Raw genomic sequence first — 26,609 nt, forward strand, 5'->3', positions numbered from 1 at the left:
GTGGACGTGAGTCAAGTGGTGTTCTCCCCTTCCTTACCCCACCTGCTCTTGTTTAAAGTTAGGGGCAGCCGGCGGTGCGGGGCGGTGCGGGCTGAGCTCCGTGCCCGCCCTGAGCGGAGCTGGGGCCGCCCGGGCCCCGCAGCCCCCGAGCCCCGGCCCGGCTGGGCTGCACGCACGGAGACAACGGCACCGGCACCGCGCTCGGTACCACACAGCAACGGCTGAGGAGCCTGCACTGTTCCGCTGTCACCTTTCTAACTTTCACGTACATTTGAAATAAAAACCACGAAAGCCAGCGCGGCTGCTATGGTGTATGTGTGTGCGTATGTGTGTGTATGTGTGTGTATATGTGTGTGTGTGTGCGTGCGTATGTGTGTGTATGTGTGTGTGTGTGTGTCTCTGTGTGTGTGTGTGTGCGCTGCCCTTGAGCCCGGCGCTCCGCACAGCTCCGGGCGGTCACGGGGAGGCCGGAGCCCGGTGGGGATGGCGGATCCCGGCCCCGGGCAGCGCAGCGCCGCCCCGGGAGCAGCCGCGGCTGTTCGGCAAGGCCTGGGGCGGATCCCCGGGGAGGGCGGGACCGGGGGAACCGGGGGGACACCGTGAGGACACCATGAGGACACCGTGAAGCTCGGGGCTCCCCCGGGGCCGCTCCGGCCGCGCCCCCGCTCCCAGCAGCGGCCGCCAGGGGGCGCTGAGGCCGCCGCGCTGGCCCCGCCATGGCGGCTCTTTCTCGCGGCGTCTCGCGCGATGGTGACGCGCGGCCACGTGACGCGGCGCCGGCCGGGCCGCGCCGTTCGGCCCCGCGCGAGTGACGGGAGCGGAACCGGGAGCGGAACCGGGACGGCACCTGCGGGGCGGGGCCGCCAGGCAACGGGGCTGGGCCGGGGCAGGTGACGGCGGAGCTGAGGCTGGGCCAGGCCGGCGCTTCCCGGCGGCCCGCAGCGAGCCGCGGCCTGGTCCACACGTGGGGCCTGGTCCCGCGGTTCGCGCCCGGGTCCGGCGGGTGCGCGCCCCTGGCGGGGTTGGGCCCCGCGGCCTTTGCCCGCCATGCCGCCCCCGGCAGAGCCGCAGCCGGAGGCGGAGGCCGAGCCGGCGCTGGAGCAGTGGCGGCAGTACAACGAGACCGACCGGCAATGGGCGCTGCGCCGCCGCTTCATCCTCCGCCACCTCCCCGCGTACCCCGGCGGCGCCATCGACCAGCTGCTGGCGCTCTCCGTGCTCTGGACCAACCACGTCTTCATGGGCTGCAGGTGAGCCGCGGGCGGGCTCTCGGCGCTCGCTCTCAGCCGGGGTGCCCGCAGGACACCGGGGCTCGGGGCGCTCAGCGGGACGGGCCGTGCTGCGGGCAGGAGCCGGTGAAGTCAGGCGGGACGGGAGCCCCCGCCGGGAGAACGGGCTCAGGCTCCCGTGGTGGCCAAATCTCCCTAGATGCGCTTTAGAAAGGAGCCGCAGAACAGCTGGGATGAAGGGGCTGAGGCAAGAGAACTTCTGTCCCTGGCAGGTTTTGTTGGCTCGAGTATGCCGGTGTTTGTATGTGGAAGGGAGCAAGCCGCTGGAAAAGTTTATGGGTGTTTTGCAAGTAGTTCTTGATGTCCCGCCCCCAGGACTCGTTAAGCTTGCGGTGCTGTGCTGTGTCATTTCAATGAGCAGAGAGCTTCCCTGGGAGCACAAAGCAGCCCGTGCAGTCCCCTGAAGGCTCAGCTTTTCGTGGAGAAGGGAAGGGGAATATTTTCATCCGCCGTACCGACCGTAGCCAGGTTGTGGAGATCTGCGGAAACGTCACCCACGTTCACAGACGCCTTTAATGATGAGATTGTTTTGTTTTTAACTGGACGGAAGCAATTGCTTAACGACCAACTTCTGCAAACTGTGGCACAGAGATGGACTTTTAATAATGCTCCATCCCGCAGCCTTGTGGGGGAATATTTTGTGTCATCTCTACAGAGCAAAATCAATATCTTTAAATACACATCTGCCTGTTTCCTTTCCCCCCGCCCGCCCAGGTCAAGTACTAAACTGTTCTGCCCTGCAAGCACCAAAATTTAACATCGATTTTAAACAGTTTCAAATTTCAAAGCTTGAGCAGTATGTTAAAATTGAGAATATATATGTATTCTTCATATACAGTCATATACAGTGGTCCATCCTAATGTGTTTGTGTGCTGTCTTAATGGGGACCTTCTCTGTGCCAGGGCTTTTGGGAATGGTGCAATAATCACCTACAGGGTGCTGCTAATAGAAGTGAAAACCTCTGTGGGAAGGTTTCGAATCCCAAAAACTGCTGCAGTTTAAGCCTGTCAGTGCACATACTTTCTGTGATGGACTCCTTCACCTGCAGCTCTCAGGGGAGATGAGATTTGGGCAGGATGCAGTCTGGAGCCATTATCAGTGAAGATGTTTCCCCAGAGCTGGTGTGCCTGGCTGGGAGCACTGCAGGGAATGTTCTGTGCTGTTAAAACAATTCTAGCTTACAGTTGCCTGGGGAAGGACCTGCAGCATTCCCTGGAACTGCCTTTGGTGTTTGGGAAGAGATGTTGTTGATTTATCGAATAAATAGCTTCAAAGTTTGAGGGATTTTTGTTGTTTTCCCTTAGGTTTGTTGGCTGGTGTTTGATTTGGGGTTTTGTTTTGTTTTGTTTTCCTAATGCTGGTTTCTTGCCAGCTGTTTGTCAGAGCAGCTCAGCTGGTTAGAGTAGGGTGTTGATAATGACAGTGATGTGGGTTCAGTCCCTGTATGGGCCATTCAACCAAGACTTGAACTCGATAATCTCTGTGGGACCCTTCCAACCCAGTCTGTTCTGTGGCTCTGGGAAGAACAGATCAGAGTCTTTGCTATGAAATCTGACTGAGTGTTCTGCTGGGAGATGATGGGGAGAGCATCCAGAAGGCTCAGAACACATGGTCTGTGAGGAAGGGGTTAAGTAAAAGGCTTCATTAGTTTAGGTGTGGATGAGAGAAGGTGCTCCTGTTCCCAGATGTGTTAAAGGTGGCTGAGAATGGGGGCAGTGGTGCAGGAAAGCATTATGCTCCAGAGTTACAGGGATCAGGGTAAGGGGTAACCTGTGAAAGTCACAGCGGGGAGACTCCCGTTGGGTATTGGAGGCGCTGGGTTCCTCTGGCCAGATGAGACAAACACATGTTGAGACTGGCTGATCTCCCTGCCCCCAGCTGAAATATGAGCCCCAAAGGTCTCCATCCTTTGTGAGGAATGACAGGTGTCAAATCTGACACTGCTCTGGCACCCTGCTGGAAATGGACATTGCCCATCACAGGTAATGTCATCTTGTCCCTGTAAGTCAGGGAGAGATTCCCACTGTTCTCCCCTTTGGCTGTGAGAGGATGGGGGTGTGTCCTGGTTTGCAGGAAGGCAGGAACCTCCCTTGGAACGGAAAATATGACCCCTGTCCCCCTGAATTATTAACACTTTGAAATTAAGGGGCTTTCAGGCAAAGGTATGGGGAAAGGAGCAGCAGTTCTTTACTAGAATGTGTGTGCACCCCCCAGAATGTGTGTGCACATCCCGCGTGTGTGTGTCCATCCCCATGTGCACGCACCGTGTCCGTGTGTCCATCCCCATGTGTACACCCCATGTGTGTGTCCATCCCCATGTGCACGCACCGTGTCCGTGCGTCCATCCCCATGTGTGTGTCCATCCCCATGTGCACGCACCGTGTCCGTGTGTCCATCCCCATGTGCACGCACCGTGTCCGTGTGTCCATCCCCATGTGTGTGTCCATCCCCATGTGCACGCACCGTGTCCGTGTGTCCATCCCCATGTGCACGCACCGTGTCCGTGTGTCCATCCCCATGTGTACACCCCATGTGTGTGTCCATCCCCATGTGCACGCGTGTCCCTGTGTCCGTCCCCATGTGCACACACCGTGTCCGTGTGTCCGTCCCCATGTGCACGCACCGTGTCCGTGTGTCCATCCCCATGTGCACGCACCGTGTCCGTGTGTCCATCCCCATGTGTACACCCCATGTGTGTGTCCATCCCCATGTGCACACACCGTGTCCCTGTGTCCGTCCCCATGTGCACGCACCGTGTCCGTGTGTCCGTCCCCATGTGCACACCCCGTGTCCGTGTGTCCGTCCCCATGTGCACACACCGTGTCCGTGTGTCCGTCCCCATGTGCACGCACCGTGTCCGTGTGTGACGCTGCCAACAGCCGAGCCCGAGCCAGCCCTGCCTGCCCTCGGTGCAGTTCCGGGCACGGCCGGCAGGGGCGCTGCTGGCTCCCGGCCGGCAGGGGAGCGATGGTTCCCCGGGGGGCAAAGAAAACAAAACAAAATAAAATAAAATGTAACAGAAACTGCACAGCCTTAGCCGGAGCTTCGGGGTTGGGTGGACATGGAGTGCAGGGTTAAAGTGTAGCAAAAAAGCCCAAGGCAGTGCAGAAAACACCAGGGCTGGGCAGTCCTCCTCCCATGCCAACAGCTAGAGAGGGAGAGGAGCTGAGCCCAGCCCCTCACCCCTGGCCAGAATCTCATGGTATCTTTGCCCTTCCAAAGAGAAAAAACCCCAGGTAAGAGAGTAGCAAGCTGCACACTTCCCTCACCTTGCCCATTTCTTTAGTCTCTCTTGAATACTGGTCATTATTTTCTCTTAGTAACAGATGGGACAATATTCCATGAGAGAAAGAAACAAAAGGAAAAATCCTAACCCCCAGCAGGGTATCACCACAATCTCATCTCCCTTTGATCCCTCCTGGAATTTTCTTCCCATTCCCATTCCTGGTTCCACTGCCTCCACTGAAGGCTGAGCTGTGCTGGTGAAGCAGGGACTGCAGTAGTCTGTGCTCAAGAGTTCTCCCAGGAGTTTGCATGGATCTAATTTCTGCCTGGTCCTTTAAATCAGGAGCTTGAGTAGATTTCCAGAGTCCTTGGAAGAGCAGTATTTAGAAGCTGGTGCAAATCACTGCAGCCCTGGCTGTTGGGACAGTTGTGGGCTCCTGTCTGTGGGCAGTGCCCACAGGTGCTTCCTGGCTTTGGAAGGTGAGCATACCATGGAACAGATCTTGCTCTTCCTCTTCCTCCTCTCTGAACCATGGTGTGAAGCTATCAGAGGGTAGTGTCAGGCTGTGTTTGTAGGCTCTCCTTGGATAGAAAGGTTTGGGTTTCTTTCCTGTTCAGCCTCAGCATGCAAATGGCTCAAAATGTTGTGACAGATCCCCAGAGCAATGGAAAACTGAGCTGGTGGGGGATGGAAGGCCTAGAGGGACGGGACAGGGCTGTGCCATGCATGTCCTGCTTGTGTGGGGACTGTGGGTCCTGCAGCTGGGTCAGGGTTTGCTCAGAGCTTGTCACAGCCACCTCACCTCTCTTGTGGTTCAGGAACCTAAAACACTTCAGTTACAGCACCCAGCCAGAATTTAGTTTGGCTTTTCAAAGAGCGGTCGATGAAGGCTGAGCAGTGCCTGTGTCACCTGACATGGCAGTTGTGATGTTGTTGGTGACGTGCAGGCTCTGGCTGCTGCCCCACACAGGAACTCCACTGCCACTCTGAGCTCCTGTGCTTGATTCACTGAAGCTGCTGCTCCTCCTTCACACCCCAGTGTTCATTAGTGCTCCTGGCAGCTCTGCCAAATTCTGTATTTTGTCAGATAATGTATTTAAATTTCAGTTTAGCACACTGTCAGTGTGGTGGCTGCATGGTTTAATGAGAAGTGGGTTTGTGCAGAGCCAGGTCAGGGTGTGTGTGGCTGTGTGCCTGTGCCAAAGCAGCTGTGGCAGGGGGACAGTGGAGGAGCAGAGGAGCATCTCCTTTGCACCAGCTGCTGTGTCTCAGGCAGCTTTAGTTCTGTTTTACACAACAAAAGCTTGTGTGTGCCTGTGTGCTGCCCCTGGGGCTGGCTCTGAGGTGTCCTGCTGTTGGCCCCTCACAGGTACGGTGTGCAGGTCATGGAGAAGGTTCTCAAGATGGCTGAAGGCATCGACATCGGGGAAACGAGGTGCTACGAGCTGGTGCCCAGCAAGAAGCTGAAGAGATACCGCTCTCCATCGGACAGTGAGTACATCTGCAGTGTCAGTGACCCTTCCCTGTCCCTGTCCCTGTCTGGGGGGCAGCCCTGGGAGCAGGGGGACGCCAGTGTGCCATGGGGCTGCCTCTGGGACAGCTGGCACAGCAAAATGGGGGGAAGTGCCCATGGTGGGCTCTGCTGGACTGCAGAGCAGTTCCCCCTCCTCTGCCGTGTGCATGATTCACACACAGTTCTATCTTTGCCTAGGAAAATACCATTTTTCATTTCAATTGTCAGGTAATTGGTTTCCTCTAGGACTGGTGTCTGGAATCAAATACTTGTCTGGCTTTGTCTGCTGTGGTGAGGTGTGATGTTCTGACCCTAGGAAGGGTTGTACATGTACATAATGACGTTCAGCTCATTGATTTTGAGTTACAACCTGCCTGGAGCTTTGAGGGAATGGAGAGTAGACACGATGTGTAATTTTGGAGGTTTTTTTCCCCCCTGCTGTGCCTGGAAGAGTGCTGTATATGTCAGCCCAGTCCATGGTCTTAGGGATCAGTGTTCCAGCTGTAGCTTTTCCAGTGGAGGACATGCAGCAGGCAGGGAGTGCTGGCAGTTCGATGGCTCCGTCTGCTGGCTGCTCCATGGCACCTTCAGAGCTGCTGCCCTCCCTCTGGAGAGGGGCGGGAGCTGTGCAGGCCCCTGTGTCAGTCAGCAGTGCCTGTGGGAGGCACAAATGGCCAGGCAGCACAGGACTCCTCTGGGCTTGGGTAGAATTTCTAGCTCTGCCAAAGTTGCTTCCCTTACTTTGCCAGCCAGCAGTCTTTCTGTGCTTCCATGGGCCAGCTGCAAAGCTGAGGAGATGCTGTTCTTCTGTGTTTTGTCTGTCACAGGCAGCACCCCGAGCGTTCTCCAGGGCTTGTTGCACAATGAGCTGTTCTTCTGGCAAGAGCCTTTAGGTGCTGCTGCAGTGCAGCCATCAAAAACAGACAGGGGAAGAAATGCAAACCTTGCCATAATTCATCAAAACTGATGGGCAAAGGATTTAATGTACAAGAGCTTTTTCACCTGATATCAGCAGGAAGGAAGGAAGGGCTGTTTGTGCTGTGTGCAGGTGTTGTTTTCACCTGCAGTGAGCTGGGTGGTGATACCTGTGCTGTGGTGGTTGATGTCTAGACAGCCTGACCTACAGCAAGGCCAGCACATTGGCACTGGATTAGGCAGCACTTCCCAGCACTGAGCTGGCCTTTTGCTCCTCTGATGAAATTACACACATGGACCACGTCAGCATGTGGGTGCTGAATCTTCCACAGGAGAAGCCTTGTGTAACCATCTCTTAGATGTAACATATTTGCTTGTCAGCTATTTGATTCTCCCCTTCTGCAGTAGCTGTGCACGCCAGGATAGTCCGTCTCATTTGCATTTCTTCTGGTGGAGAAACAAGAGGTCAGTCAGTACTGGGGCCCTCAGTCGCCGCAGCTGTCCCTTGAGGCTCAGGCAGATTTCTTCATGTTTGCTGCCCTTTAGCCCAAAGCAATTACACTGAGAGAAAATGTCCTTCTATTAAGGCAGTAACAGCCCTGTGTGTTTTGGAAAGGAGGGTTTGGTACCACTGTGTTCCACCTCAGATGAGGAGACGGGATGATAAAGTAGTTTATCTGACATCATCCTGCAACCCTGCAGCAGAGTCAGAGCTGAGGTACTAGTCCTGCTGTAGTGTTCTGTCTTGTTGACCATAGTTTTACTTATTTTAGTAGATTTGAAGGGATTAACTTCAGAAATGACCAGATGGGTCAGTGGGCAATGCTGGAAGGCAGCGTCATGTGACAAAATATGTAGAGATTTTTGTGTGGTAGCTGTGAAAGTGGAAATACCACTGTAGTGACCTGCACAAGAATGACTGGTTATCTTTGATGAATTGTGAATGTCTTTTGGAAGGAAACCTTTTGGATTTTGACTAAGGAATGCAAATCCTGTGTTCAGAGCTTGCAGGCTCCTCTTGAAGATCACTTTCTGAAAACACTGTCTCCCTGACATGTTGGTAACTGTGTAATATTCTTCCATGTCATAGGTCCAGAGCCAGAAGAGACTCCTGAGCCACCCAAAAAGGTGGTCCCCAAGTTCCGAGTGCGACCACGCTTTGAGCCCATACATTTTGTCACCAGCGCTGAGAAGGATGGCAAGAAGGACAATTCTCTGGATAACCAAAGGCAGGAGGTGAACCAGGAGGCAAATACAAACAGCATGGCACAGCCAGCTGAAAACTGTACAAATTCTTTTGTGAATGCACGAGAGGCGAATCCCCAGCTCTCCAGCTCAGCTGGGCTTGGCTTTACAGGCCCAGCAGCAGCAGCCAAGAAGGCTGTGAATAGTGTGGACTCTACCACAAGCAACACCGTGCAGGTTTCTGTTTCCCCCTCAACTGCCCCATCTGCATCAGAGACTTTCCCTCCATCAGCAATAATGCTGAAGCAGAGCTTTATGGAGAAACTGTCAGCAGCTGTCTGGAAAAACCTTACTAATCCGGATGCAAACACTGGGACGGATAAAATTAACTTCACGTATCTTTTGACGCGTTCAATTCAGGCATGCAAGACAAACCCTGAATATATTTATGTTCCTCTGAAAGAGATTGCCCCTGCTGACCTGCCCAAGAGCAAGAAGCTCCTGACAGACGGCTTCGCTTGCGAGGTGCGGTGTCAGAACGTGTACTTGGCCACCGGCTACGCGGGCAGCAAGAACGGATCCCGGGACCGAGCCGCGGAGCAGGCAGTGAAGCTGCTGAAGAAATCCGTGGAAGTTCGAGTTGTTCAGCGGAAGTTCAAGCACACCTACCACGAGGACCTGGTGGTGTGTGAGGCAGGTGTGTGTCGCCCAGATTTCCCTCCCGCTCTCAAACCTCACGAGGAGTTCGTAGTTGCCAACAGGGACTGTGTCCCAATGCAGCCCGGTACTGAATCCATGAAGGGTTCCGCAAATGCCAACAAAGATTGGACTAGTTTTGTCCTCACAGAGAATGCCAGTGATGCAATAGGAATACTTAACAATTCTGCCTCATATAACAAAATGTCTGTTGAATATAAGTATGAATTAATGCCCAACCGCTCGTGGCGTTGTCAGGTGTATCTCCAAGATCACTGCCTGGCCGAGGGATTTGGCACAAAAAAGACCAGCAAGCACGCGGCAGCTGAGGAGGCACTGAAAATCCTGCAGAAGATGCAGTCAAATATAGCATCCCTCAAAGTGACCCAGGTGCAGAAAGTGGGCTGCTCATCACGGGGCTCCGGGAGGAAGAAGGACCTGAAGGACCTGGTGATCTACGAGAACTCCACTAACCCGGTGTGCACCCTGAACGACACCGCCCAGTTCAACAAGATGACGGTGGAGTACGTCTTTGAGAGGATGACAGGCATGCGATGGAAGTGCAAGGTGATGCTTGAAGATGAATTCATTGCAGAAGCAGTTGGAGTGAAGAAATCTGTCAAGCATGAGGCAGCAGAGGAAGCCGTGAAAATCCTCAAAAAGACTCAGCCAACTGTTGTTAATAACCTGAAGAAAGGCACTGTTGAAGACGTCATCTCCAGAAATGAGATTCGAGGTCGATCAGCAGAAGAGGCTTTCAAACAGAAGATCAAAGAAGACAACATTGGGAACCAAATTTTAAGAAAGATGGGCTGGACAGGTGGTGGCCTAGGGAAGGATGGTGAAGGGATTAGGGAGCCTATTTCAGTAAAGGAGCAGTTCAAAAGGGAAGGACTTGGGCTTGATGTGGAAAGGGTGAACAGAATCGCTAAGAGAGATATTGAAGAGATCATTCGAAACTATGCACGTTCAGACAGTCACATTGACTTGACTTTCTCTAGAGAACTGACCATGGATGAGCGGAAGCAGATACATCAAATTGCCCAAAAATACGGTCTTAAAAGTAAATCCCATGGGCAGGGACACAACAGATACTTGGTGGTGAGCAGGAAGCGGCGCAAGGAAGATCTGTTAGACCAGCTGAAGCAGGAAGGCCAGGTTGGGCATTACGAGCTTATCATGCCCCAAGCAAACTGAGGTGAGGTGTCCCCTTAGACCAGAGACTGAGTTTCCTGGACACTCGACTAAAGAAAGAGATGCTGCATTTTTCTCGTGGGTAATAATGACATTAAAGTCTTTTACTTTGGCAATATAATTTCTAAAATGTTGTTAGGTGTTTAGAACCGACCAAATTCTGTTCAAGCGCATTAGCACAACCCAAAAGCAGTAGTGCTGTTCCTGTATGTGTCTTTGATATTACTTGTTCCTTCACATTTTACTAGTTTTGTAATAGCAAACACACATGTCCAACGAGAAGGAATCTGACATAATTTAAAATTACAGGTCCCTCGCTCTTCTTGAGCAAGGAAGGAGAAAAAAAAGCCTTTTTAAAAAAAATTTTAAAAGCAAAGGAAATGCAGTCTGGGGGCATAAACTTGTATGTAAAATTGGTATTAATTACAACAAAAATAAAGTTTTATTTCTGGAAAAAAAAGGTTTTGTCACACTTTGTATTAAAAAAGTGTGAAAACTGATTATTCTTGAGAAATACATATATCAAGGTCTTGTCTCTGCTGTGTTTATGTACAGTATCTAAACCTTAACCAGTCTAGTGGTAGTTTTATTCATAGATTTCTACCTTGAGTCTCCCATTCTGAGAGTCACTGACGGCGCCTTCACTGCCAGCGAATGGGACTGAGAGAATTCCAGCATTCCTACCTTGGAGAATGGTTGACATGTGCAGATACCATGGTGAAGTGTGAAATATAAAAACTGGAGGTAAATGCAGAGCCCACGCTCAAAGATGCTCATGTAGCTTGTGGGGACTGTTACATAACTTATTTTTTTACTTGGAATATCAGCTCTTTAATCCTGAACAAAACTGAATCTGTGCCTGGTTATTTCTCTGCTCCATCCCTGTAACCGGTGCTTGTGTCTGGTGAGGGGGATTCCCCAGGAAACTTCTGGCCTTACTCTGCCCACGTGTGCGTGTGGAAGCTCTCCAGGGCTGGAGAGCTTATGTCACTGTGAGGGCAGAGCACTCCCCTCCTTTCTGGGGAAGCAGCCTCTGACCGCCCTCTGCGCTGCTCTGCTGGCAGGGTTACAGGACACGGTGCTCTGTGAGCCTTGGAGAACACTCCCTTCGAGCTTAGGAAGCTTAAAGGAGAGCAGCTGACCTTGGAAGAGCCAGGAGTGATGCATGCCTAGAGATGCTGGTTATTCTGTCAGCAGTGGGGGCTGCAGATGGGGTCTTCATCCCTGCAGGGTGATGAGGAAGAGGAGAGACTGCCCTGGCAGGTGAGACTCAGGAAGCAGAGAGCAAGAGTCCTCTCGTCTCTGGCTGCAGCACAGCTTCTGCCTGCTTGGTCTGCTGGGTAACAACTTGCTGCTGCTGTGAAAAAATAATATGGCAGTAAATTCTGAAAGTAGTTTTTTCCCTTTTGTTTGGGGTTGGTTTTTGTGCATTTCTTCTCCCTGTGTCTGAATTCTGCTCTCAAGAACACTGGACTGTAGCAGATGGTGCTGTAGGAGTGGAAGAAGCCTGGTACTTTCTAGGGAAAGAAGTGAAGCTCCTCCTCCCTAGCTTGGGTCTGCACCAGGTGCTTAGAGCTTGATGCTGCCAAGGAAGGCAGCAAGAGCTCCACCGGTATTCATGATGAAAAATGCCTCTTTTGGGAGAGGTGGGGCCTTGCTGTAGTCACGGTCGCTCAGCAGGGGCAGCAGGCCCAGACAGGCTGTGCAGGATGTTCCTTTCCTGTCCTGGTCGTGGCTGTGACCCCTGTGCCACACACGGGGCCTGTGCAGCACCTGGTGGGGTGTGCCTGGGGGCTGCAGAGCCTCAGCCTTCAGGAGAGGCACCACGGGGCCATGGTGGAGGCTGTGGATAAAGGCCTTGCCTGAGCAAGGCTGAAGGTGGGATCGATTTTCTTTGGCAGCTCTGTGCTGCTCATTTCTGGCTGCAGTAAGAGCCCACTCTGTTGTTTTGGGTTTTTTTTTAAACTAGTGAAACAAACACAAGAATGGTGGGACTGCTACAAGGGCCTCAGTGGCCTTAGAAGGACTTGGCTCCTTCAGAAGGGGTGGTGGCATTACAGCTGCTCCAGGTAAGGCACAAGGCTGTTTCAGGGTACAAACTGTCACTGCAGGTAAAAATCTGCGTTAAGTTTTTTGAAAGAGCCCAGCTACTTGTACAGAAACCAGCTTTTGTTATCTGCCACTCATCATAAATGCTGTTCTCCACCTGCTAAGACAGGAGGAAAGGAAATGCAATTCCTGTAATAACTGAGCCAGCCCTGTCTCCATCACTGCCCCTCCCCTGCACTACCCCAGGCACGCCTCTGCCCACAGGAGGAAGTATCACAGCACTGGAGCTTCCCCCCACACCCAACTGCTGGCAGCCCAGTTAAATAAGCACAGTTATACACTTCTTGCCTATTTATACAATAAGCACTAAGGTTACACTTTATTTACAACTTTTGAAAAATGTACAGTTTCTTACATGGGTTACTTGTGCAAAGTTATACTTTTCAACTAACAGACCAATGTGCACACAAAAGACACTGGAACAGTGGACAACACAATTGCAGGTTCCATCCCACACTGCTGCTTAAGGTTCTGTATCCAAAGGTACAAACTTGCCTTACAAAAAAAGTGACTGGACTTACAAATGTTTTTTTCAGAATTGAAAAAATACTTCCATAAAACTGAAGGGAACGAACTCAAGCATGCAGCAGTAGCTCACACAAACCACGCTGTCATCTACGAAGAGCAGAAACTGCAGAGACTCGAGTGCCTACCCTGGACTTAATTCAAACTTCCCACAAGACAAAGTTAGATCCAAACAACTTATCTTTCTCAGCTAAAGATAAGGGCCAGGAGAAAGACACCGAAGGAGAGTAATTCCATCGCTGGAACAGGTCAGGTTTTACCTCTTCCTTAATGTGGAAGGCCTTTTGCCGAGTACCACAGCTCTGCCTGGTTTTGTCCAGTAATGCCTCGGTGACAGGACTATAGAAACCTATAGGCATGTCCTTTAAAATAGTAATAAAAAAAAAATAAAGGGCTTGTTTCTCACCCTCAGCAAAGATCCAAGTACCACAGCTGTAGTGATTTATGTAGATCTGTACATAAATCTTGCATGTGAAGTGCAGAAGTAACAAGCATTCCAGGGTCTTACTGAATCTTTGAATTGGAATCAATCGAAGAGTTGATTTTTTTTAACATGAGTAAAGGAGTTGATAAACCAATACAAAAGGGAAACAAAAGATGATTTCTTCACCCAGTACTTAGAAACGCAGTGGGGTATAAACCAATAATAGAGGTGAGTGACCAGCCCGGACACATCAGCACTTTAGTTAATATCAGTTAAAAAATGTGTATGTATATAAACATCCCTTTTATCAAGCTACACATAAGCATCACTGTGTATAACACAATTACAATTAAAAGCTTAGTGTACACTACAGAAATGCACAATACTGCCCTAAGACTGGAGAGGGACCACAGAAAATGAATTCAGCATCAGTAACTCTTTTGCAAGTAACCCAAGTACAGAACGTTTGACTTCAAAGTGGGTGCGTTCTGATGTCCAAGGAGAAGAAGCTTCAGCAAGGGAGGGTGGCAACAGCACAACAGCTATTTTGCTTGCAAAGTAAATGCTAGGAGGAAAAAGATGACTCGGACACTTTGTTTATTTTCCTCATCAACAGAGTGTTCATTTGCATCATCCTGGGTCAACAGTCACGCCAGCTCTGTTCTACTATTGCAGAAACCCGTTTTTCATATTCCCGCTTATTCTCTTGGTATAGCTGAGCTGCCTGGCTGTTTGCTGGACTGTTCGGATTTGGCTCATCCAATAGGGACTGTGCAAAGAGAAAAACATCCTTAGGCACTGCCAAGTACAGTTTCCAACACACCCTCTGAACTGCCCATGCTAGTCAGAGCAGAGCTGTTAGTCCAGGTGCATCCCTGCAGCTGGAAGGCTTTAGAGGCTTTGGCCACCAGTGTCACCCCTGCACAGTGCAGGTGACTTGCTGTGACAGCCAAGCATTGCTGGGGGACCCCTGCAGTGACCACCTGTGTCACTGCCTGGCCAGTTTACACCTGGGAGGGATTCACACTTTGCCAATATTGTAGCTGCTATACTGGCTCTTAGGAGAGGGGGAAAAAGTTTCCTGAGCTGTTTTTGTCAAAGCATCCTAATGTAATTCTGTCTCTTCATGCAGAGTTCTTTTACCTGTATGGATGTTAAGATGGAGGAGACATCGTAAGTGGGGCTCCAGCGATTCTGAAGGATATCCAGACATATACTACCGTCTGCATAGACTGGAAAGGGTCAAAAAAACAGCTTGAAACACAACTTGTACAGCCACTGGCTTTTCTCCCTAGTACTGCCCACTCCTGAAAACTTGTGTACAGACACATTGCAACAGTCCATACTGCAAACAGGCCTCTAGGTAGGAAGCACTGAAGCTCCTCACCAACAGAAACCTGAAGTATTTAAACTCAACCCCTGGTTATTCTCTCACAAACTTCTCTGTGTCATTGCAACTGCCGCTGTGGAAAACCATGAACAGTTTTAAGGCAAAAAAAAAAATTTAGCTACCCAGAAGTGAACCAAACAAAGAACATCCACAAACAGTTGCTCACACTCAAGGTTTCCCCATGAAGTCTCTGCAACAGAGTCCAGTCACCTTACTCACAGCAGCTACATGAGAACCTTCCCTCCCTGCACCGTACCCACACTTGCCATGGTGGAAGGTTTCTGGTATTTCTGCACAAAGGCAAGGAATACCTCTCCAGCCTTTAGCTACCAAGGAAGGGGATTAATTAAACAATCTTACTGTCACTGGCTGTAGCTGGACCCTAACACTACATTTCATGGTGTATCATTCTTACAGGCATTTAGAGGAAGTGACAGATGACAGCTGCATTTACCGGTGTCACTATGCTATGTCTACAATACATACAGACAGAAGTCCAAAGCACTGCTATTAAAGTACAAAACATTCTTCTGTAAGGCTTAACAGGCAGTTGAGTGTCTCATCAGTACTGTGCTGTAACACCTGAAAGGTAAGAGGCTCCTTTTATTGCCCCTTTCTTTTCAAGCCTGAGCACTGCTCACATATCCATCCTCACCAAAACTACACAACTACTGGAATTGTGCTGCCTTATTAGTGGAAACTTTTATAATAAATAGACCTTTTATACAGCAAGCTATAACAAAAAACATCCCAGCCCTCTCTTCCCCCCCATCAAACCTCCAACAGAACAGCAAAACTAAACCCAAGCACTGTCTAAGTACTTACCATTTGGATGAAACATTTTAGAGACAAATCTGACAGTAGGTGGCTTATTTGGGTATTCTTCTGTGAATTCTATTGTAAGTTTGAAAGTTCCTGGAGTTGAAAGAGAGATAAGCAACCTTTATTCAGCATGAATTTACACAAGGGATGAGTAAGTAGCATTTCCCCCACAATACACACTGACACTACAGTGCTCACACAGGCATGATAGGCATGGAACACACATTGTGCAATCCCACAGCAATTCCTTTACTCTCGTGGAGTTAATGATTAACACTCAAGTCCCAGACAGTACTGGTACAAGAGTATTTCCTGGGACTTACTTTTATTAAGCCAGTCAAAAGGTTTATGTAGGGAAATAAATCTGCCCTTGGGGGTTTATTCCAGAGAGCCTAATCCCAGTACACTGTACAAACAACAGCAGTGGGTGTAGAACCATCTGTGTACATAACGTCATTCCATGAGTCCTATCTATGGAATATGCTGTCAGAGCAAGGACCTTGTAATTTATTTCCTCTAAATTAAAAAAGGCCTATTTCTCAACAAATGTAAGGTAATCAGGTCTTGCAGAAAAGTAGTATTGAATGCAGCATCCAAATCTGACACTCAAATATAAACCTGACCATTTCCTTCACGCTAACTGGTCATCCTTAGTTAAAGACTGAGCAGAAACAGAAAACTGTAGCTGAGTCTCAATCCAGCCATTTTAACAGCCTGCACCAACCTAAGTTATTTTAGCCCTTCTCCTCAGGCTATAACAATCTGAGAATAAGAAGTCTGTCAACTAAGCTGCACATATGGGTTCAGGGGATTAAGGCCTACTCCTGATTGAGCTCGGTAACCAGGGAACTCTACCTACTCCACTGCAGACCATGGGAGCTCCTCCAGCCACACTCCCAGCAGGAGCAGCCGGCCCCAGAGGCAGCCTGGGATGTTCCTGGGTGTGCCCAGAGAGAAGAGCTGAAGCACATCCATACAAACACACAGCTCTCCTGCAGAAGGACTGCACCTGACACTAAAGCTGGAACAAGCTGCTGGTGGGGCATGTTGCCTTTTTTGAAAGGGCATCCTTATGTGTCAGTGATGGATGAGTCAGGTTCCCCACATCCCCCCCACGCTACGTGTCCTTGCTTCCTATTGTGAGGGAGTTTTCCAGCCCCAATATAATGAAGTTATTCCTTTGGCTAGCAAACGTGTGCCAATAACTGGTAAGCCAGAGAACAGATTTTTGGTTTTCCTTTTTTTTTTTTTTCCCCAGATCAGCAAGGACCTGCAAGATTTCCCAGGGACTCCTTTCTTTATAAGGAGATAAACTGTAACACTGAGTTGCAAGAAATGAAGGTCATTGCTTTGACGTTCCAGTTAGCAAATGAAGACACAGCACAGATGCTTTAGCACTTTCTCTACAGCAGTGGGAAGTCTCAACACCCTAAAAATAAGTTTATGCATGTTTGGTTTTTTTATTAGCAGCCTAACAATGTAACAGCAGAGAGCCAACACTATGCTATCTCACTGTGAAACAAACGAGCCAGAACAGTAGAGTTAGGATTGCTCAAATTAGTGGAAGTCTGCAGTGGGGTTTTCAAGTTTACTTCAGCTTAGTCCAGTGGCACAGAGCCAGGTGTGAGGTCAGCCTGAAACCCAGGACTGGGGAGTTAGAAACAACTTCTACCAGCTGCAAACATCAGCCCCTTAGAACCAAATGCTTAGAGATTTGACTCTAGATATTCTCAGCTCTCCCTGCCCCAGTTTGGTTCTCAGGAGCCTCCTCCTGAAGGAGGAGTGACTAAGCAAGCAGTAGGCTGAAAACCAAGCACAAACCACCACACAGGTTCGACAGTAACAGGAGCAGTTTGGTCTTAGAATCTATTTAAAACCACTGTAAGAAAGGGAAGCTATTGTCCTACCAGAGACAGGACAGCGCTACTTTAACACAGATCCGAGCAAGGGGCTCCCCTGCTGCAATACCCAGCTGGAGCATCTATCTACCTACTGGGATTTCCAAGTCAGAGCCCAGAGTGGCAATGGCTCTTTGGAAATGCTCCACCGTATGCAAACCCTCACTACTGAGCTTTATTAAAGGGCAAATCCAGAGATTTGATGCACCAAAGTCCAAGGGTCACCCACCCTGAAAGCCCACAAAGGTATCACAGCACACTGCTGGGGATGAGGCCTTCAGGGTCCAGTCCCTTCTGTCACTAATTTTAATGCTTTCAACTGATATTTCTCACAACTTACCCTAGACAGACATTTTAAAACCATGAATTATCATATTTACTGTCATTATTGATTTTGGGATCAACACTAATCTTAGGCAAACATTCTCTTTTCTGCCCTGTACTTACCTTGTTGATCACTCCTACCTCAGGATTTGAGACCCTGACACAGCCAAGAGAGGTTTCTGCCCAGCCTGTGCACCAGCCCCAGCTACTCCAGAGAGCAGAGCCCGTGTCCCTGCAGGGCCCCCTCACTGCAGCCCCCGAGAGCAGCCCCTCCATTCCACTGCCCAAAAACCAGGGACAGGCTCTTTCACTCCTGATACAGGATCCATATTCCATGAGCAAGGCATAAACCACACAGAAGACAAATGCCTTGTGTTCTCTGCTCAAGCCTCCTGCACAATCACAGCAAGGCAGGATACAATGGCTGAGCTACTTAAATCTGCCCGAGCCAGGAATCCTTACCCTAACCACAGCATCATCATCCAGCTTCAGAGAAACAGGACTGGGACAGCCTGGCTCTCCGTGGCTGTGCCAGCATTACCACTTCAGATGCCACACACAAAGATTCTTAGAAACATGGTGGAGGGAGGATAAATATCCCCAGGGTCCCACTGCAGACACCTGCAATTGAATCCTCTTAAACCAGAAGATGGAGGTTATGCTGCTGGTCTAAATTAGTGGTTGCTCCTAAGCTGAGCCAGCCTGCACACTGAGTTGTGAAAACATCCTCCAAGTCTGGGGGTGGAGAAGGAGGGATATCAGCTGCAGAATGCTGCACAGCAAGTAAACAAATGTGCTTCAACTTCAGGTTTGCAGCCCAGACAAACTACACCAGCTCAGAAGCTGCCAGCAGAGAAGGGCCTCACCAGAATGACGATAAAGAACAGTAACTCTCACGATGTTGGCATCATTATAGCTCTAGAATAACAAACCCCCCTAATTTCACAGGCTTCTTTTACAAGAACTAAGCGATCTGAAGTTTTACAGTATCACCACAGAGTGAAAGAGCCTAAAAATGAAAAACAACACTGACCTGCAAAGGCTTCATGAGAAAGATTTATAGAGTTTCAGTGTATCTTTGAGTAACAAGGGCCCGTGCAGTTGCAAAGCCAGTCCAAACTAACATGCTGTTAAATTAAAATTTCCTTATTACCTACATGAAGCTGAACTGCATCTGGACTGCACTACCATGATCTGAACTGTGCTACTTCACCCACTGAGTGGGAAAGCACAGCTGAGGCACCAACAAGCCCTATCTCCAGGCTCCACTTAGTGCTTTGTTATCTGGGAAAGTAAGATCCATCCAGGGGGAGGAGATAAGCAGATATCCTGCTACACAAGACACATCTGTTTTCCTGAGCACACAGTGTGAAAACACAGACTTTGCTAAGAAAAGAGCAATCCATCACACCTTGAGGCTACAGATGACATCAGCCAAAGCAGCAGGACAGCAGCAGCAGCCTCAAGCATCTGTCTGAACCTCAAACTGCTGTGAGTGCAACATGTCCTCAGTACCCAAGATAGAGACACAATGCTGCCTCAGGAAGCACAGAGGAAATCAATATGTCAGGGCTCTCAAGAGCAGCCCTCAACCTTCTGCAACTAAATGGAAATATATGGAAAAAAACCCCTTAGAGCATCTGTTAACCACATGCTGAGCTGGAAGAGCCTGAGCATGGCAAGAACCTGCATTTCAGCACACTGCAAGGAGACAGCTTTCTGCTCCAAACAGTGAATCACTCTATTAGCAGCAGTGCTCCAAGAGCCTAAAGCAGCTCTAGCAACCCCCACAGAAGTTTCAGTGAGCCCTTCTTTAAGGGTTACCAGATGAGACAGCAAAATACATTTAGTCTAGCTGCTCTATTATGTGAGGTTTTAAGTCCAAGTTCTAAACATCAGACTGCTGAAGCAGCTACTCCAGCAAATTTCTTAACTAATGAAATACATTAAAAAGAAGTGAGTCTTCAGAGTTTTCTTAGGCCTGAAATATTTGAGGTCTTCAAAATGTTCACAGAGAAATACAGTCTGCAATTTAGAGGCACATCCACAGGTGCTACCTCCACGGATAAACAAAGACAAGGGAGTTAGCCAAGAACAACATAAGAGTTAAGGAATTTTTCCTATGCTTTTGTCATGAGTCATGGAGATCTAAGATTAATTATAGCCTACACTGAAAAGTACCTTAAAAAATGCATCAATGATTTCAGTTAGACAGTATTTCATGTCTAACAGGTTTTCACAAGATGCTGAAGTACTCATACAGCATCAGTAAACCTATCAAAGTCGGTAAGGCCAGAGGGAAACTACAGGTATGTCACCAGGACCTATTTGGTCAGCTTTTAAACTTAAAAAAGTCTTTTCAGTCTCAAGCCCTGAATGATACCAATTGTAGCAGAGCAAAAATCAATGACAAGAAAAAGCCACTCTTCTGAACTTCCTCAATCATTCAGCCCATTTCCTACTTCACCTGACTCACGTTGGAACTCGCTCACAAAACACTTCCAGCATCAGAAAAACACAGAACTCAAACAAAAGACAACAGTTCTATGCCAAGTTATTGATGGTTACCCAAACATGAATGTCCCTAAAAACACGATCCAAAGTTCAACAGAAAAGTTTGTAGAGACCTTTATAATGACTGATAATAGGTACAGCTACTACATCCAAGACTGTACAAGCTAATTTGTATGTTTTTGTAAGTCAACACAGCTATCTAAATCTACAACACTTTCTGAGAGTAGGATTAGAAAACTAATATTTACAAGAATCAGGCACACATGTGTGTGGTCAGGTGAACATGCACCCACTCCCCCCCCCTCCAAGCTCACACCTGTTGCAGAGTCTATGGCAGTGACACCAAGGCCGTGTCAAACCGCAGCAGTTTACCCCGAAAAGCCAAACACCAGCCCCGCACGCCGCACTTACCGTCCTCGAAAGGGGTCCCCTCGGGCCTGGAGAAGGGAAAGCAAAGCACAGCGTTACCCCGCTGGCAGCCCGGCTCCGATCCCCCGGCGGCTGAGCGGCCCCCCGGCCTGCCGCCCCCTTCCCCGCCGACTCACCCGAAGATGACGGCGTTCCACACCATGATGTTGTTCTCAGAGGGGGCCCCGCTCACCCCGGCCGGGGGATCCTCCTGCAGCCTGCGGGGCACAGGGACGGTGAGCGCGGCTGCGCCCCCGCGCTGCGCAAACGCCGTAACCCGGCCCAGGAGCAGCCGCCTGCGCAAACGCCGTAACCCGGCCCAAGAGCGGCCGCGCCACGCAAACGGCGTAACCCGGCCTAGGAGCGGCCGCTGCGCAAACGGCGTAACCCGCGGCAGGCAGCGCCGCCCGCGCTACGCAATCAGCGGAGCGCGCCTTGCCCCGCCGCCATGTTGTGCTGCCCCCTCCTCCCCCGGTAGCGCTCGGCCCTTCGTCCTCCTCCCGCCCGCCCACCCCTTTCCCCTCGGCCCGCGGCCTCGGTACCTCTTGAAGTCCCGCATGAGGCGCCTACGGGCCGGAGTGGACATGGCGGGCTGAGGGTTATAGCTCAGGCATACACTGCCGGAGGGAGCGCCGGGCGCGGCTGAGGTTCGAGCTCCGACTGAGGCGGCGGCGGCGCTGACGGACAGGAGCGATCGCGGCCTCTACCACTACGGCGGGCGCGGGGGGGGGGGAGCCTGGGCTGCACCGACTCCTGCGCCGGCAGCCCGACGGTCCCGGGATGTACCAACGGCGCGGGGAGAGGGGGGCGGAGCCGGATGTGGCTGAGCCCCCGGCCCAGCCTCTACCACCACGGCGGGGGGCGGGGCCTGGGGGCGGCACCAACGGCGGCGGAGGGCGGAGTGTGACGTCAGCAGTGGCGTCACGGAGGGGCGGCGGCGCTGCGGGATCAAAACAGTTCAGAGGGGAAAGCAAAGGACGGGCCCAGGAGCGAGCCAAGGCAGGGAGCGCGTTCCCAACTCCTCGCGGCACGCAGGGCTCCATCGCACCTAATGGTGCCTTGGGAAGACAAATACCATCATTCCGAATATGTCCCCCTCCCTCCTTCTGTTCCAGATTTCTGTGCTGAGGATGAGGCCCCGTGGTCTGGGACATCCCTGGGGTCAGTTGGGATCAGCTGTCCTGGCTGTGTCCCCTCCCAGCTCCTTGTGCACCCCCAGCCTCTCGCTGCTGGGGTGGGCTGAGGGGTAGAGAAGGCTCAGCTCAGGGTAAACCCTGCTCAGCAGTAAAAAAAACACCTCTGAGTTATCTGCATCCAGCATAAATCCAAACCACAGCCCTACACCAGCTACTGTTAAGAAAAGTAACTCCATTGCTGCCAAAACTAGCACAACACTGCATTTTCTGCTTCCCCAGAGAGTGCTTTCAAGGGAAAAATAAGTTATTTTATAAGTTTCTTTAACAACTTTTGGAAATAAAGAATCTCTCAGCTGTCGTGTAAAGCAGGCTGGCTGGGCTGTGTTTCTTGAGTTTATCCTCACTTGTAATTTCATATAACCCAGCTGTGCGGAGAGGCGGCTGAAGAAAGAGACACGGCAGAAAACCCCGCGACAGAAAGTTAACATTGTTATCACGGCCGCACTGCGAGCCTGCCCTTCCGGCCCTTCCCCGTTGCACCGGCCTGTGCAGTCAGAACCGTGCGAGCTCGGGGTGATTGTCAAGAAGGGCTCTGTCCCGTTTTGCCGGGCCTTTAGAGGCGCAGGAGCTCCGGGAGCCGCCCCGGCGGGCGGGGCCGAGCGCGGGGGCCGGGCTAGGCGGCTCCGGGCCCGCCGCCGCCGCCATGCCCAAGGTGGTGTCGCGCTCTGTGGTGTGTTCCGACACCCGCGACCGCGAGGAGTACGACGATGGGGAGAAGCCGCTGCATGTCTACTACTGCCTGTGCGGGCAGATGGTGCTGGTGCTCGGTGAGCCGGGAGCCGGGGCACGCCGGGGCCGGGGCAGGGACAGGCCGGGGCGGGCAGGCCGCGGCCCGGCGGAGCAGAGGGCCCGGGAAGACGGCGGCGGGGTGCGGGGTGTGGGTCCGGGATGCGGGGTGCGGGTCCGGGGTGTGAGATATGGGTGTGGGTTGGGGATGCGGGATGCGGATTGCGGGTTCACGTGCGGGTGCCCGCCCGGCCCCGTCGCCAGCCCGGCCCCTCGCTCCCGCAGATTGCCAGCTGGAGAAGCTGCCGATGCGGCCCCGGGACCGCGCCCGCGTGATGGACGCGGCCAAGCACGCCCACAAGTTCTGCAACGCCGAGGAGGAGGAGAGCGTCTTCCTGCGCAGGTGGGCCCGGCCTCTGCACCCCCTTCCCCCTGACACCGGCCCGGGGAAGGCGCTGCCCTCCGGCCTGGCTGGGAGCCGCCAGCCAGGCATGGAGACAGACCCTGTGTGGTGTCCGTGTGCTCTGCTCAAGCGCTGCCTCTCTCCCCAGACCTGAAGGCATAGAGCGGCAGTTCAGGAAGAAGTGTGGCAAGTGAGTGACCTTTTTTAGTCTTTTGAGTGACTTTTAGAATCTTTTTTATAAGGAAACCATAGGAACCCAGAATCTGGGTTTGCTCTCAGCTATGTGTATTTCTGTTTCCAGGTGTGGACTGCTGCTCTTTTATCAACACCAACAGAAAAATGCTCCTGTGACGTTCATTGTTGATGGTGCCGTTGTCAAATTTGGCCAAGGTTTTGGGAAAACAAACATATATACTCAGAAACAAGAACCTCCTAAAAAGGTGACTGGCTTTAGAGAACAAGGATACCTTTGCTTTTCTAAAAGTGTTGTGTATAAAACAGCTTAATGGTGAAGGGAGAGGGGAGAGAAAAGAAAAAGAAATGTACCTCTGAACAATAACTCAGTTTGGTGTCTTGTCCATGTCTCCCTTAAATTTCCCTTGACAGAGGTCACTGCAGCTTGGAGTCCTAGCACTAAAGGAGAGCAAAATCAATTCTAAAATCTATATTGTGCCTGATGTTTAGGCTCAGTTAACAGAAATTTTCCAGTTGTAAGTAGGTCAGGTTGGTAGTCTGCACAGTGATTCTCAAAGTCTGGCTCATCTACTGTATATCAGTGAGCTTGTTTCTGGTAATGACACCTTTAAGCCCAGAAATCACTGAGCATAATTCCCCTTTGCCACCCACAGAGTTCAGGTAATCTTGATGGCTTGCATAAGAAGCCTTAAAACCTTTGGAAGGAAGAAGCAATCCCTGCTGGCACAACTGTTGCCAAGGTTTAACAAAACATTCTTGGTTTTCACCCAGGTGATGATGACCAAACGGACCAAAGACATGGGCAAGTTCAGCTCTGTCACAGTCTCCACAATTGATGAAGAGGAGGAGGAGATTGAAGCGGTGAGTTTTGGATGCCCTTAGTGGCAGCCACATCTGAGCTGGGCAGAGCCAGCAATGGTCTCACTGTTTGGATGAGATGTTGTTCCTCTGAGGTTTGCTGTTGCAAGGTGACGTGTGTCTGTTTCAGAGGGAGATTGCAGACTCGTATGCACAGAATGCAAAAGTGATTGAGAAGCAGCTGGAACGCAAAGGCATGAGCAAGAAAAGGCTACAAGAGTTGGTGAGTTTTTCTTTGGTGCTGAACATAAAGCTCTGAGATATGCTGGCTTTGTACATAAAAGCTATCTTGCAGATCAGACTGCAAGTGTAGAGAGGTCCTGGTATAGTCACGGGCAGCTTGCAGCTTTGTGGGGATGAGATTTCCTTTACAGGTTTTATAAAGATGTTCTAGTCCCCCTGAACTTCAAATTGCATGCCATTGCCTGGAGAGCTAACTGAAGAGCAGCCAGCAGAGTGCTTGCAGGGAGGCTTTCTGTGACCTGTTGGACAAGGAACAAGGGAAGGAGGGCTTTGCCAGCCTGTGCTCCCATGCCTGCTTGGCCGAGCAGGTCATTGCCATGAGGCTCCTGGGCAGGATCTGCAGCTCAGCTGCTGCTGCAAGGGGCACTCAGAGAATGAATGGCAAGAACATCACAACTGATCTTACCTCCTGTGGTAGGAGCGTAGTAGATGGAAAGGGGGAAGGAAATGTGCAGCTTCCACCTGAGGATAGAAAGTATGAAATTGCCTCTTGGGCAGTTGGTCTTGGGCTTTTTACAATTTTAAAGATGGTCCTTGTTTTGTACATCAGCAAAGCACTTGAGCTACTCTTGCTTCTGGTTTTGGAACTGAAATGTTTGCTTGGTTAGACAAGAAGAGCAAACTTAATTGGAGCACTGAAAGGAAAATTATCCAGACATGATTTAATTCTACCTTAATTTTCCTATTCAGGCTGAGTTGGAAGCCAAGAAAGCCAAGATGAAGGGAACCCTGATTGATAACCAGTTCAAATGAAATGCTGTGTATCTACTGGGTATTTGGAGACAGGAGAAAACTACCAAGAGCTATCACAGTTCTGTCAACAAAGCAGAAGTAACAGACAACGTTCAAGAGTTGCACTGTGCTGCAGCCAGTTTGGAGGATGAGAACCTCTCTGGATCCCTCTGTATAAGTGATACTCTGGGTACCTCTGGGTACCAGTCTTAACTCCAATGGCACTGGACACTTTGCTCAAACTGCACTTCTCTACAGACCCAGTGTTATGAGCAGGCTGTTCCAGGTAGAATATTTATTTTCAGAAAAATCTTTGCTTGGTGCCTTCCCAAGTTCACCTTTAGATACTTGTCTTTTTATTTTGTAGTTTTCAAATGTGTTTCCTTGAATACATTAGGACAATGGGTAACTGTACAACAAAGAAATCCTTACAAAAGTAAGCTCTATGCCTGTTGTTCATTTTAAACATTTATTTTAAACATATCCAAAAGGTGCAGCAGCCTGAGCCATGCCACTCCAACATGGTGTGGAATGACTGGGATGCAAGGCTTGGGCATGGTGCTGCTGCTCACCCTGACCTGCCAGCACAGACTGGGCTGCTGCACTGCAGTCTCAGCTCCTGCTGAACATCACAAGGCTGCAGTTGTACAGAATTACACTGTCACAACAGACACATACCAGAGTGTAAAATCCAAGCCTGTAAACTACTGTAAATAAAACCTGCTACTAATGAGTTCAAATACATGGTTGGAAGTTACTGATGCAGCCAGTGATCATTAAAGAATACAACTGCACATCTGAAGTAGCCCATTGGGCAAAACAGTATCACTATTTGGAGTTGTGAAATGTGAAGGAAAATTGTTTTGAATGTACTGACTACTAAGGCCTTGGATAGACAACATTACACACCAGTTTTTAAAGTACCTTGTTTGGGTAATGGTACTTTGTGCCTCTTGCATGATGTAATAGTGCTCTCTAGCCCATATCTTCATTGCTCTACATTGGACTAAATATCATGTTACAGATTTGAACTAAAAATACCTCTCCTGAGATGTTATTGCTCTACCAAGTAAATGCATCATAAAATGCAAGCAATGAACAAGATGATTCCATCTCCCATAATTATTATGGGAAACTTTCTATAATCAATAAAGATTTTTCATCTGGCTTTATAACCCTGACTGGGAAAACTCAGATCTTTGTACCTAAGGATCTATCCTCTCTTTCTCAGGAAAACAAGGAATAAAAGAGGGAGTGAAGTCTGCCAGAGCTAGCAGAGATGGGTCGGTAGATCCTGGGACAATTTAATGCCAGGCTGGTAAGCAGGTGTTCACATTAACTCACCCAGTGCTGATCTTGTTCCCTGCTCATCACCTCTAATCTGGAGCCTATTTCCAGAAGCCTGTGGCCAGAGGCCCGTGGTGGTGTGCATTACTTGGGAAGGGCAGAAGGTGTGTGAGTACAGAAGGCCCTTTCCCAGTGTGGTAGCACAGTCCAGCCAGGCGAGGGCCTCAGGCTTCCTCTGGGAGTGATCCAAGCCTGGGGGAATTGCAGGTCACTCTATAACAATTCAGACTTTTTTTCCCAAGCAAAAGACTTTGACATCTGAAAATAGGTTTGGAACCATGTGAGATGTGCTGGGATGCAGATGCTGAATCTCCAGTTGTCCAAGGATGAAGTGTGGTCTTGCTTCAAGTGACACCAGAACAAGAAGCTGACTTGGGGATGGTGGGATTTATTGTCAGGGTTAAGGCTGGGAGGGACAAAAGCTGAGGTGGGCTGTGAAGGGGCTGCCAGGTAGGGATAGGACCATCTCTGCAGTT

At 50.3% G+C, this 26,609-nt stretch overlaps 3 protein-coding genes across 3 annotated transcripts; 2 read left to right on the forward strand and 1 right to left on the reverse strand.

Moving 5' to 3' along the window:
- The first annotated feature begins 1,016 nt into the window (after positions 1-1,016).
- Positions 1,017-10,871, forward strand: NKRF (NFKB repressing factor). The gene is made up of 3 exons (XM_066559698.1): positions 1,017-1,250; positions 5,886-6,007; positions 8,035-10,871. Exons 1-3 carry the CDS (start codon positions 1,048-1,050, stop codon positions 10,020-10,022), a joined length of 2,313 nt encoding a protein of 770 aa, XP_066415795.1. The 5' UTR covers positions 1,017-1,047; the 3' UTR covers positions 10,023-10,871.
- Positions 10,872-12,417: 1,546 nt separating this feature from the next.
- Positions 12,418-21,247, reverse strand: UBE2A (ubiquitin conjugating enzyme E2 A). The gene is made up of 6 exons (XM_066559558.1): positions 20,976-21,247; positions 20,571-20,651; positions 20,437-20,462; positions 15,293-15,382; positions 14,221-14,309; positions 12,418-13,846 (listed from the first exon to the last, which is right to left on the reverse strand). The coding sequence occupies exons 1-6, from the start codon at positions 21,017-21,019 to the stop codon at positions 13,718-13,720; spliced, it is 459 nt and encodes a 152-aa protein (XP_066415655.1). The 5' UTR covers positions 21,020-21,247; the 3' UTR covers positions 12,418-13,717.
- Positions 21,248-22,245: 998 nt separating this feature from the next.
- Positions 22,246-25,961, forward strand: STEEP1 (STING1 ER exit protein 1). Its single transcript, XM_066559420.1, has 7 exons — positions 22,246-22,396; positions 22,641-22,758; positions 22,907-22,948; positions 23,060-23,198; positions 23,725-23,814; positions 23,942-24,034; positions 24,745-25,961. Exons 1-7 carry the CDS (start codon positions 22,273-22,275, stop codon positions 24,805-24,807), a joined length of 669 nt encoding a protein of 222 aa, XP_066415517.1. The 5' UTR covers positions 22,246-22,272; the 3' UTR covers positions 24,808-25,961.
- Positions 25,962-26,609: the final 648 nt, after the last annotated feature.

The sequence above is a fragment of the Molothrus aeneus genome, chromosome 14 (assembly GCF_037042795.1).
Source record: "Molothrus aeneus isolate 106 chromosome 14, BPBGC_Maene_1.0, whole genome shotgun sequence".
Lineage (NCBI taxonomy): Eukaryota > Metazoa > Chordata > Aves > Passeriformes > Icteridae > Molothrus > Molothrus aeneus.

Coding starts and splice junctions, on each gene's coding strand:
- NKRF (XM_066559698.1), top strand. CDS start 1,048: ATGCCGCCCCCGGCAGAGCCGCAGCCGGAGGCGGAGGCCGAGCCGGCG. Junction 1,251..5,885: donor CACGTCTTCATGGGCTGCAG/GTGAGCCGCGGG, acceptor GGCCCCTCACAG/GTACGGTGTGCAGGTCATGG. Junction 6,008..8,034: donor ATACCGCTCTCCATCGGACA/GTGAGTACATCT, acceptor TCCATGTCATAG/GTCCAGAGCCAGAAGAGACT.
- UBE2A (XM_066559558.1), bottom strand. CDS start 21,019: ATGTCCACTCCGGCCCGTAGGCGCCTCATGCGGGACTTCAAGAG. Junction 20,652..20,975: donor CTCATGCGGGACTTCAAGAG/GTACCGAGGCCG, acceptor TGTGCCCCGCAG/GCTGCAGGAGGATCCCCCGG. Junction 13,847..14,220: donor CCATCTTAACATCCATACAG/GTAAAAGAACTC, acceptor CTCTTTGCACAG/TCCCTATTGGATGAGCCAAA.
- STEEP1 (XM_066559420.1), top strand. CDS start 22,273: ATGCCCAAGGTGGTGTCGCGCTCTGTGGTGTGTTCCGACACCCGCGAC. Junction 23,815..23,941: donor AGGAGGAGGAGATTGAAGCG/GTGAGTTTTGGA, acceptor TGTCTGTTTCAG/AGGGAGATTGCAGACTCGTA. Junction 24,035..24,744: donor AGAAAAGGCTACAAGAGTTG/GTGAGTTTTTCT, acceptor TTTCCTATTCAG/GCTGAGTTGGAAGCCAAGAA.